This window comes from Haplochromis burtoni, unplaced genomic scaffold (genome assembly GCF_018398535.1).
Source record: "Haplochromis burtoni strain Fernald_Lab_line unplaced genomic scaffold, NCSU_Asbu1 Contig_142, whole genome shotgun sequence".
NCBI classification, from domain to species: domain Eukaryota; kingdom Metazoa; phylum Chordata; class Actinopteri; order Cichliformes; family Cichlidae; genus Haplochromis; species Haplochromis burtoni.
The window spans coordinates 1,267,534-1,278,205 of record NW_024582503.1 but is presented as its reverse complement, the minus strand read 5'-3'; the positions used below and the strand labels follow the sequence as shown (position 1 = coordinate 1,278,205).

Below are 10,672 nucleotides of genomic sequence, written 5' to 3'. Positions count from 1 at the left end.
ATAGCTCGATATTTAGCTAAAAATTAGCTTCAATTATAATTCTGTAATATTTAGTTTCTACCCGGTGGTATTTTTACGTGACATCTTAACGTGGTTACCTCACTTCCTTCTCGCGAAAGAGAGAGCGGGGAAATTTGACGGCCCTTCTTTGGCAGAGTGATCAAATTGCTTTGACTTGTTTGTTATTAGAAAAGGAGTATTTGCTTTGGTTTGTTTCCCTCTGTAAAACGTTTGGTTATTGTTGGCCATTTATTGCCGTCTGACTGACAATGAGGACTTTAGAGGAGGTGCGGGCCACTCTGCAGATCGCCAAACTCAAAGAGGAGGACTTACAGAAAACTATCCACTGTCTGTCCTTTGGGCCAAACGTTTCATCTGCGGACTACTGCCTGATGGAGCTCGACGACACACTCTGCAAACACATCGAGGCTGGCCAAAGGTAAAGCTGATTGTAGTGAAAATTCCCGTGAAGAGACTGACAGCAAAGAAAATGTTCCTCTGCTAGTTTGGGGAACAAGTCAACAACCTTTCAAAGTTATTGTGGATTTAGGTTTTAATGATTGATTAGTGAAAGTGTAGGAACTACAATTTTCTGCTTCAGAAAATCAGAGCTGAAGTGCAGGGTGGACGTGCATGTAGCTATATGTAAATATAAACTAATTGACCACTTTTTTTTAGGTATACCTGTTCAACTGCACATATAATGCAAATATCTATTCATAGCAGTAGCTCAGTGCATTTAGGGATGTAGACATGGTCAAGATAACCTCCTGAAGTTCAAATTGAGTTTTAGAATGGGGAAGAAGGGTGGTTTAAGTGACTTTCAACATTGGTTGTTGGTGCCAGACAGGTTGGTCTGAGTATTTCAGAAACCGCTGATCTACTGGGATTTAAATAGAGTGGCCTGAAGAGAGATAATATCCAACGAGTGGCTGATTTTCTGGGAGAAAATCCCTTGTTAATGTCAGGGAACAAAGGAGAATGACCACTTAAAGCTAGCAGGAAGGCAACAGTAACTCAAATATCCACTTGTGGCAGCCACGGTCTGAAAAAGAGCATCTCTGAATGCACAACAGGTCAAACACCGAAGCAGATGGAGTACAGCAGCAGAACACCACACCAGGTGTCACCCCTGTCAGCTAAGAACAGGAAACTGAGGCTACACTTTGCACAGACCGGTCAAAATTGGACAACAGAGTTGAAAAACATTGCCTGGTCTGAATACTCTCAATTTCTGCTGTCACATTCAGATGGTAGGGTCAGTATTTGTCTTGAAAACAGTTCAGACTTGTGGTGGTTTTGTAAGACAGGGAGAGATATTTTCTTGACACACGTTAGTGCTAAAGGACCATCGTTTAAAAGCCACAGCCTACCTGAATATTGTGGCTATCGATCCTTTCGTGATCAGTGTACACATCTCGTGATGGCTGCTTCCAACAGGATAACATACAAAAACTCAAATCATCTCAAACTGGTTCCTTGTATCCACAGTCACCACATCTCCACCCAGTAGAGCACCTTTGGGATGTGGTGAAACAGGAGGGGTTGTTATTATGGATGTGCAGCTGACGAATCTGCAGCAACTGTATGATGCCAACATGGACAAAGAAATGTTTCCAGCAACTTGTTAAATCCAGTCCATGAAGATTAAAGGCAAAAGGGTCCAGCTAGGCAAACTTGAAAGTTAAGTTTACCTGGTAATAACTAATAACTAACTTTTTTTCCTCTTTGCCAGTCTAGTGATTCGGGGCGATAAAGACGAACATGCAGTGGTTTGTAGCGACGACAAGACCTACAGTCTAAAAATAGCTGACACATCCAACCTGCTGCTGTTTCTTCCTGGATGCAGAACACCAGACCAGCTGACCGACACCGAGGACAGCTCTCATGTTGTGCACGCTCAGGTAGGACCTACACGGGTGTCTTTCTTTGACTGACAAGCACAAACTTATAGTCGGTGCATAACAATAGATTCCTGTTGCAGATATGGGGGTTTTGTAACAGCTACTGGGAACTGAGGAAACAGCGACCAAGACTGAAGAAGCTAAAGAGGCTTTTAATGGAAAATCCTTACGAAGGACCTGCGTTAGGAGGGCAGCAGGAGAATACAGAGAACAGGGTGAATACACCCCGTTAGATCTTTTCATGTCGATGCTGATGTTGCTGTAGCTGTTAGTAACCAGTTTGCCCTGTTCCCAGTACACAATGCAGGATCTGCTGGAGAGGATTCAGGCCAGTGAAGAGGAGATAAGGACACACTTAGAGACCATCCACGCCTGTCAGATAGATGGTAAACAGTGACGTCATTTTTATTTAACATCATGACAAAACAGATAGCTACCAGCTCTTCAACAAGAGCATCCTTTTTCCTTCCAGGCTACTGGCGCGTTCTGGACTTTGACTATGAGATGAAGCTGCTTGGTCATGTGACTCAGCTGGTGGACTCTGAGTCTTGGGCCTTCAGCAGGGTTCCCCTTCAGACCAGTTTAGATGAGCTGGCCCCACTCGAGCCCAGGTCTGTGATCCTTATCTTCACCTCCAGAGATCAACAAATAGTAACATAAAGATGCAGATGGAGTAAAGTTGCAGTGATTGTTTTTAACATACCCAAGTGACACAGTTTAAGAGGCTATAGTGACTTTCTGAGCTTGTACTTTATGGCTACATAGTGATGTTTCCTTTTCTGTTCACAGAGAGATGATCGAGCACTGTTTGAACTGCTATGGGAAACGCTATACTGAAAATGGTGAAAATTTGACCTTCGCACCACAAAACTAGAAGGATTGCACACAATTCTCAGCTGCTTGGTAATGAAATGTGTTTTGTGTCCTTTATCTATACAGATGAAGTGTTTTATGCACTAAATGAGGACAAAGTCTGTTGGGGTATAGCACTGATGCTGCTGCACAATGCTGTCAAGTTCAACCTGAAGGAGTTTCAGGAGGTCTGGCAGCAGAGCGTCCCAGAGGGCATGAGTACAAGACTGGACCAGCTAAAGGTGAACCTGTACACCTTTTATCCTTTATGATGTATTCAGAGTGAGAAAAATGTTGGGAGTTAGAATATAAGCTGTGTATTTGGGCATTTTCATTGTTTTTAATTAAGGAAATCCTCACAGGCTTGGCATTCACTTATCCATAGGATTCCCCAGACATATCTTTAGTTTACTGAGTTTTTCTCTGTTTCTCTCTTAAGCCAGTGTGTATCCCGTTGTGTTTGAGAAGCTACTTTCCAGAGTTTAGCTTAGTTTCCTGACTGGTGTTGTCTGTATTGTATATCTTCCAGGGCATTGCCCTGTTGGACCGCACTTCCCGCCCGGAGACCATCTGCCTGCTGCGTGTGGAGGACCTCCCAGAGGACACGGTGGAACGCTTTAACCACCTTTTTACACTCCGAGAGAAATGGACAGAGGAGGATATAACACCATACATACAGTTAGTGTTATCCATACAAATTATTAAGGGCTTTAATTAAAGAAACACAAAGAGCTTCTGAGTAACCCGAGTCCCATTTTTTGCTTATTACAATGTGTAACGCTCCATTTCCTCATCCAGAGATCTGTGTGGAGAGAAACAGACCACCGGAGCCCTCCTGACCAAATACGCTCGGTCTTCAATGCAAAATGGGATCAAGGTTTTCAACTCCAGAAGGCCCGTGGCTACGTGAACACCCCCACTGTAAAGTTATTTTTACTGTTTGAAAATGTATCCATGTGAATCTGTTCATTTCACCCTGTCACTTTTTTGATGCTCTGTGAAAATCTGTTTGCTAAAAATGCCTGTTAGCACGTTTTCAGCTGCTCCTTTTTATCTCATGTGTAAAATCATTGAATAATAAAGTTATCAGAAAAACAAGTTTTTGTTTTCTGTTACTTAGACCCTTTTTTATTGTCGGCAGGTTAATGCAATGTTGGAATTGTCCACAAGGTGGTGCCATATGCGGAGTAATATACAGCTGTCAAAAGTTTATGTCCACTCATCTTAGGGATGAATGTCATGGTAACGATTTCTGGGTTTTAATGATTTCTTTGACGTGTTTCTTTTCCAGAGTGGACTGACTGTACAGAAAACATCATTAATGACTTTCAAAAAGAATTGTTTGCACAAGTTTGAATTTATTTTAGGTTTTCTTTAATCCACACAGGGTCAGACGTATACATATAGAATAAAATATATATACATACCCCCACTAATATTTTGTTATAAATCCCTTGGCAACCAGTCACTTTTGAGAATTCATCAATACACTTCTGGCTTCTTGATCTTTGACCCACATTCTTGGCAGAATTGGTAGAGTTCATTTAAATCAGTTGGTTTCCCAGCACAGACTCGGCTTCTAAGCATAGTCCACAAATTTTCGGGTTGAGGCTTTGGGAAGGTCATTCCAAAAGTTTAATGTTAGCCTCCTTATCCTTTCCACAACCAGTTTTGTTTTGTGTTTGGGACCATTATCCTGTTGGAAAACCTAACTATATCCAGGTTTTAACCATCTAGCTGTCAATCTGAGGTGAAGTTGAAGAGTAGTCCTCCATAATTTCATGCACTTTGTGAAATGTACCGGTAGGAAAACAGCCCAGAGTATGATGCTACCACCAACATGCTTGACAGGTGGTATGTTCTTAGCTTTGAAAGCCTCACCTTTACTCCTCCAAAGGTACCGCTTGTTGTGGCCACACGGCTCTTTGTATCGACCACAAAATCTTTCTCAAGAACACTTTTGGCTTGTCCATGTGGGCAGCTGCAACTTTCAGTCTCTCTCAAAGACATTTGTTTTGGAGCAGGGGCTTTTTTCTTTGTCGGCACCCTCTCAGTCCAGTAAAACTTACTTCACTGTGGACCGTCACGCTGGTGTTTCAGTAGTTTTCAGTTCATGCCAGGGTTGAGCTTTGGTGGTTCCTGGGCTGATCCTGAACATCCTAACCAACCTCCAGTCATTTGAGGGCGACAGTTTGGGTCTTCTTTGAGATCTTGGTGACAAATCTTAAATACAGTTCTTTGAAATGCTGATCTTGAAATCTGTAGTTGTTTAGAAATGGCTCCAAGAGACTTTCCCAACTTGTGAAAACCTATAATTCTTCTTAGAGATTCCCTGAGTTCCTTGGACTTTCCCAGTATTGGCCAATCCAGTGAGTGCTGTTGATCAAATCCCTTTTATATTGGCAAAGGCAAACCACAAGTTGTGGTCAAGCATGAGCACTAATGAGAAGTTAATAGGCTTTGGCCATGTCAAGTCAAAGGTTGTTGTAGGGTGCTGGTTTAGCTCACTGGATTAATCAGGGAACCCATATGCTGCTACGGCTAGTACAGAGAGCTGGTTGAAATCTGACCATTTGCTGCATGTCTTTCTCCTGTCATAAAGGCTAAAAAGCAAAAAGACAAGTCGTAGCACCACTTATTAAAAGATTTAAGTCAGTGTAGAAATAAATGCAAGCCTGTATCTGTACTTTTGACCCTGAGTGGGTTAGAGAAAACCCAAAATAGTTTCAACCTGTTTTTTAAAAGTCATTAAAGATGTATGCACTACAGTCATTCCACCATAGAAAAAGAACATCTCAAAGAAATGATGAAAAGCCTCAAATTACCATGACATTCATCCCCATGATGAGTGGATGTAAACGTCTGACCACAACTGTACATAAACCAAGCATGCTTTAATAAGTCTGGTTCTCCAAAGTAAACAGATTACATTTGAAATTGATTGTTTTGATTCGCTAGCCTGCCTGATGTCTTCTGGTTGATTAAGACTATCGGATTACTCCAGAAAGGAAATGAATATGTTTCATGTTTGGACAAAAAAAGACACATGTTAAGCACAGTGTCATGGTTTACAGATTTGCTTAACAAATGAACGATCAGTTTGATCTTGGATACTTTTGACCGGATCTGATCCTGGGAGGAGACACAAAACCCTTTGGGATTGTGCCAGGAAGGGCATCCGGCATAAATATCAGTGGAGCTATCTGCTGTGGTAACACCTCGTGAATAAGAGGTCACAAGCAATTGACAAAGCCTTTGCCATTTTCCTTGCAATATTCCAGCTAGCCAATTCACTGGTAAGCAAAATAAAGCAACACTGCTCGCTACATCATGGAATAATGGCGTCCATTCGGGATGAATATTTGAGGATACTGAAATTCAGTTAAGCAGGATAAAATAAATTCAGAAAGCCACACGGCTTTAAATAGGACACGTCAGTGGCACATATGTTTAACTCGAGCATGCAAAACACCCACAGATGCAGACTGTTCCTTCATTACCACAACTGTCTGAATGTGAGTCAGTGTTAGTGACACATGAACATCTCACCAGACACGACACAAAGCTGATAATTTCCGTGTTTCAACACACGCTGAGTTTATCTGGCTGGCTGACTATCCTTGACTTCACCCACTGGAAGTGCTGACTTGTCAGTGCATGGGGTAAGAGATCCCAGCTGTGTTTGTTGCAGCTGCTGTGATGGTCTACATAACACGCACAAAGTGATTAATAATCTTTACTTCCTCTCCTCCCATGTGTGATCCACCATCATATCTGCTCCTGCTCGTCTATTCTGCTTTCTTCTTCTTCTTTCTGTGAACTAGATGTGTAGTGTGATTTGCTCTGGTGTCATTCTTCCCCCTTTTTTCACAGAAACAATGTTAAAAGAAAGAACTGCAGCTAAAGAGAAGATGGGTGTTAATGTGTAGTACGATCAATGTCAGCTGTTACTTAAACTGAAACTGGCACTGGGGGAAATACAAAGACTCTGAAAATACTTAGAAAAATTAACCACAAATGATTTTTTTTCTTAAAGTGAAAACCATTACAGCTTTTAAAGGTTCCTTAAAGAAGACTAGAAACAGAGAAAGACGTGGACTCAGGAGTTCCCCAACTTTGTAGTCCATTTCTTTAATTTCACACACCTTAAACAAACCTCCTATTGCACATAACATTACAGTACTCAGATCTATATTTTATCCCTCCTTGTCTACAATAACCCTAAATTTAAAAACATATTCATTAAAAAAACTATTTCTCCTCCTTCATAACATAATATACTCTTCTGTGTTAAAAATCATTATGTAAAAGCATCTCTTTGATACGAAGGAGTATTAGGGCCACATTAAGAAAAACATGTATAGATCATTTTGAGAATAAAGTTAAAATTTCGAGTCGAAAAACTTTTTCATGGAAAAAAAAAGTCATAATGTGAATATTACAGTTGTTTCAAGACAAACTGCCATGGTTGCTCTACCCTCTGCTTCAGATTCAGTTTTAGTAACAATAAAGGAAACAGCACACAAACACAGTGTGGTTGATAAGTATAAAGATGGTGCAGAAAGCTGCATGTGGTCAGATGGAAAAAACACAAACTCGGAGGAGTGGATTTGTGCAAAATGAAATAGCTGTTAAGCTTTTATCGATGGTTATACTGTCGTGCAAAAAAGAGGATGTATGTTGTATCACAAGACGGCTGATCAGTTTGTGTCACTAACTAATCTACACAAGGCATTTTGTAGATGGTATAGCAAAGGTGGCAGTTTGTCTTGAAACAAAAAGAAAGAAATCATTTTGAACAGAATGTCAGTTTTTCATCTGAATGGACTTTGGATCAAGTCCTTTTTAGAAATATAATTTAACAAGAGTTTTGCTTTATGTAAAGATGTACAGTTCACAGCAGGTCGTGCTATCTGGGCAGCATTTCCTGCAGGTCTGCAACAACATAAGCAACCACGGCCCACAATGCCGAGCAGAGGTCCATGTCTCGAGGGTCCTGGACGCTCATGGTGTCGCCTTCACTGTGGTGGAACCAAAAGTAACGGCTGTCTGCCACGTGGAGGCTGGCACCTGGATGACACAGGGACAGAATGATGCACAAAGAGCGTCACAAAACATGCTGGAAAATCTGAAACTTCAGCTCTGGAAACAGTTCTGGACTCAGAGTTTCGCAGCTGTAAAGAAGCATCGTCATTGTGTCTGATTTATTCCTTTAGAATATTTCGCTTTATGACTGGTCACAGCTGTAATTTGTAATTTGTGTCCTTGTAATTTGAAACTAACGAAAACCACCAAAGGAAAAAAATCTGCTCTGAGCCTCAGTTTACATTCAAATTTTATATCGACTTCTTGTCTAAGCTATTAAAAATGCTTTGCTTATGTTTATGTATTAGAAAATGTTGTATTTACTGTGTACTCAAGGCTTTAATTTAGTTTGTGACCTAGAAATCATACTAAACCTATATTTAGTAAGTGACATTCAGTTAACAAAGGATTTTCTGAGCTAATAGCTGAAAACTGGGCATGTTTCGACATGTTTTACAAGCGTTTACAAAAGAAGATGTGGCAGGCCTAAAAAGAAAAAAGAAAAAACTATCAGCAGATGCAGAAGCCTCATCAGAAATGGTCTCAGTGGAAGAATGGCTGTCAAGAAGCCATTTCTAAGGAAGAGAAACAGGGAGAAAAGGCTGACGTATGCTAAATTACACAAGTACTGTGATATTTAGTTTACACAAGAACTGGATGAGAACAGAGGAACAGGCTCTGATGGAGTGATGAATTCAAATTTTAAAGTTTTGTTCAAATCATCATCAATTTGAGGTCAGCAGAGACATACAACAGTGAGTGTTTACAGCAAAACACGGTGGAGTCTCTCATGGTTTGGGACTGAATTTCAGCCAGTGGTGTTGGAGATCTTATCATAATTGATGGAATTATGAATGTAGAAAAGTGCAATCACTATGCAATACCATTGGCCTCCCCAGACCTCAACAATACTGAAGCAGCGTGGGATCATCTTGACAGAGATGATGGGAGAACTGACAAAAAGGCAGTCAACATCCAAAGAAGAGCTTTGAATGTTCTTTAAGAACCATGGAGAACTATTCCTGAAGACTTCTGAAGAGTTCGGGTTGCCAAACCAAATATATATTTAAACTTGTTAGAATTTTGCAAACTCTGTTTTTGCCTTATATAGTATATTTCCATGTATGTTTGTGCTTGCCTCATCAAATCACTGCATTAATTTCCCATTTTCCAAGCAAAATATAAAGAAATGAGGGGTAAGTTAGTAGTGTACATTAGTTTTGTTAATGTTGTATTGTATATGAGTCTGTATGTAATGCGAGAGTTACTTTATCAGCTAAAAACACACGTATAGGTTTAACAGATTTGTTGTAACAAAAAGTTCTATTATGGTGACTATTTGCTGTTCTTCTTTTCTTTTATAGGGTGTAGTAATTGTTATTCTGCTTTTTATACACTTGTATTCATTGAAGGAACCGCAGACTACTATTTTCTAAAACCATTTAAAGGCCAAGATGACCCTGCTTGTACTTGAGTTATTCTTTATAATGTTAAAGTCTTAAAATCTCCACCCATTCCCTAAATAAATCTTTTAGCTTCCATCCAGATTATTAAAAAAAATTCCCACTGCTAGTAATGCTGACCAGTCACTCACAGACACGTGAGTTCCCTTTAAAACAGTGTGGCCCCACATTTATCCAAAATTAGCAGAAAGTTCTGCTTAAACATCACTTCAAGGTTAAAATGTAGGATATAATGGAAAAAATATAATCCTGTGTCACATTGGTGACCTGTCCAGGGTGCACTCTGCCTCTCCCCCTATGGTAGCTGGGATAGGCTCCAGCCATTCCTGAAATTCTGATAAGGATAACAGGACAATAATTGATTGATGAATAGAAAAATATACATTTATATGGGAAAGTTTAGGAATGCTAAGCAAACTGTAACATACCTGAAACTCGATGAATACAAAGTGTGAAATGCATACAAACTGAAATAAGATGTGAAAGGTCAGAGAATGTAACACATATCCTAATAAACAACTAAACTGTTTTGTTTTTTTAATGTATTGATTTTTTTTAATCAATTTCATCAAACTATAATAAACTGCAGTAAACAGAACCTGCACTACATAATACGGTACTGTAGATGGCAGTGTAAAAAACAGAAATCTGCCCAGAAACAAACAGAAGAACCCAGAAACAGTTTGGTTTTGGTTAGCGGTGTCAGTCACGTCGAGGAGGTGTTATTTTCTTCAATGCAAACGTAAACTCCCTTTGTATACACTGCCACAGGAAGACGAAGTGAAGGAGCAGTGGTTAAATTCATTTTCACTACTATTCCTCAGCAGTACAACCCCAACCGCGTATAGTGCTCATTCATTTTACCGAGAGCTGCTTCCTGAAGCGGTTCAATGCTGGATTTTCGCAGTGGTTAGTCCTGAAAGACGAGTCAGTTCCCACTTTGCTGGGAAAATCTGGAGAGTCATGAGTGAGTGTGCTCTGTTATATTTTTACTGTTGTTACAGTGCAGAGCTGCTTGTGTAGCAGCAGTAGAGCACTGTAAAATAATATAAACCTGCAAATAAGCCCATTTAAAAATGTGTATTGCTTTAATTTAACCATCCGCTCAATCTACCAAATTGAAAGAAGAACCCAATATAAGGCAATAATCCTGCAGGCATTTCCCACTAACACTTATTATAATGTTCACCCAACTCTGATGCTTGATGATGGTTGATGGTTTCAACATTGAATAACTGGAGTAGATATGCAGTGCAGATATCCATCGGTCACTTCTTCCCAATCAAAAAGAACATCTCATTTAACCCTAACACGTGATAAATGACTCATGGCCCTCAAAAAACAGCAGGTGAACGGAAACACTGACGT

At 40.1% G+C, this 10,672-nt stretch overlaps 2 protein-coding genes across 2 annotated transcripts in view; one reads left to right on the top strand and one right to left on the bottom strand.

Moving 5' to 3' along the window:
- Positions 1–80: 80 nt before the first annotated feature.
- Positions 81–3,854, top strand: dscc1 (DNA replication and sister chromatid cohesion 1). The gene is made up of 9 exons (XM_005934927.3): positions 81–439; positions 1,736–1,904; positions 1,985–2,119; positions 2,200–2,290; positions 2,377–2,515; positions 2,694–2,746; positions 2,844–2,998; positions 3,286–3,434; positions 3,555–3,854. Exons 1-9 carry the CDS (start codon positions 270–272, stop codon positions 3,664–3,666), a joined length of 1,173 nt encoding a protein of 390 aa, XP_005934989.1. The 5' UTR covers positions 81–269; the 3' UTR covers positions 3,667–3,854.
- Positions 3,855–5,562: 1,708 nt separating this feature from the next.
- Positions 5,563–10,672, bottom strand: part of LOC102301862 (carboxypeptidase Q) — a 23,597-nt gene continuing 18,487 nt past the window's right edge. The window contains exon 11 of the mRNA XM_005934931.2: positions 5,563–7,826. Coding sequence (XP_005934993.1) covers positions 7,666–7,826 — 161 coding nt within the window. The 3' untranslated portion in view covers positions 5,563–7,665. The remainder of the gene's footprint in view (positions 7,827–10,672) is intronic.

Excerpts from the sequence above, each read along its gene's own strand:
- dscc1 (XM_005934927.3), top strand. The coding sequence starts at position 270 with ATGAGGACTTTAGAGGAGGTGCGGGCCACTCTGCAGATCGCCAAACTC. Across the intron at positions 1,905-1,984 it reads CTCATGTTGTGCACGCTCAG|ATATGGGGGTTTTGTAACAG; the intron begins GTAGGACCTACA and ends TTCCTGTTGCAG. Across the intron at positions 2,291-2,376 it reads CCACGCCTGTCAGATAGATG|GCTACTGGCGCGTTCTGGAC; the intron begins GTAAACAGTGAC and ends TTTTCCTTCCAG.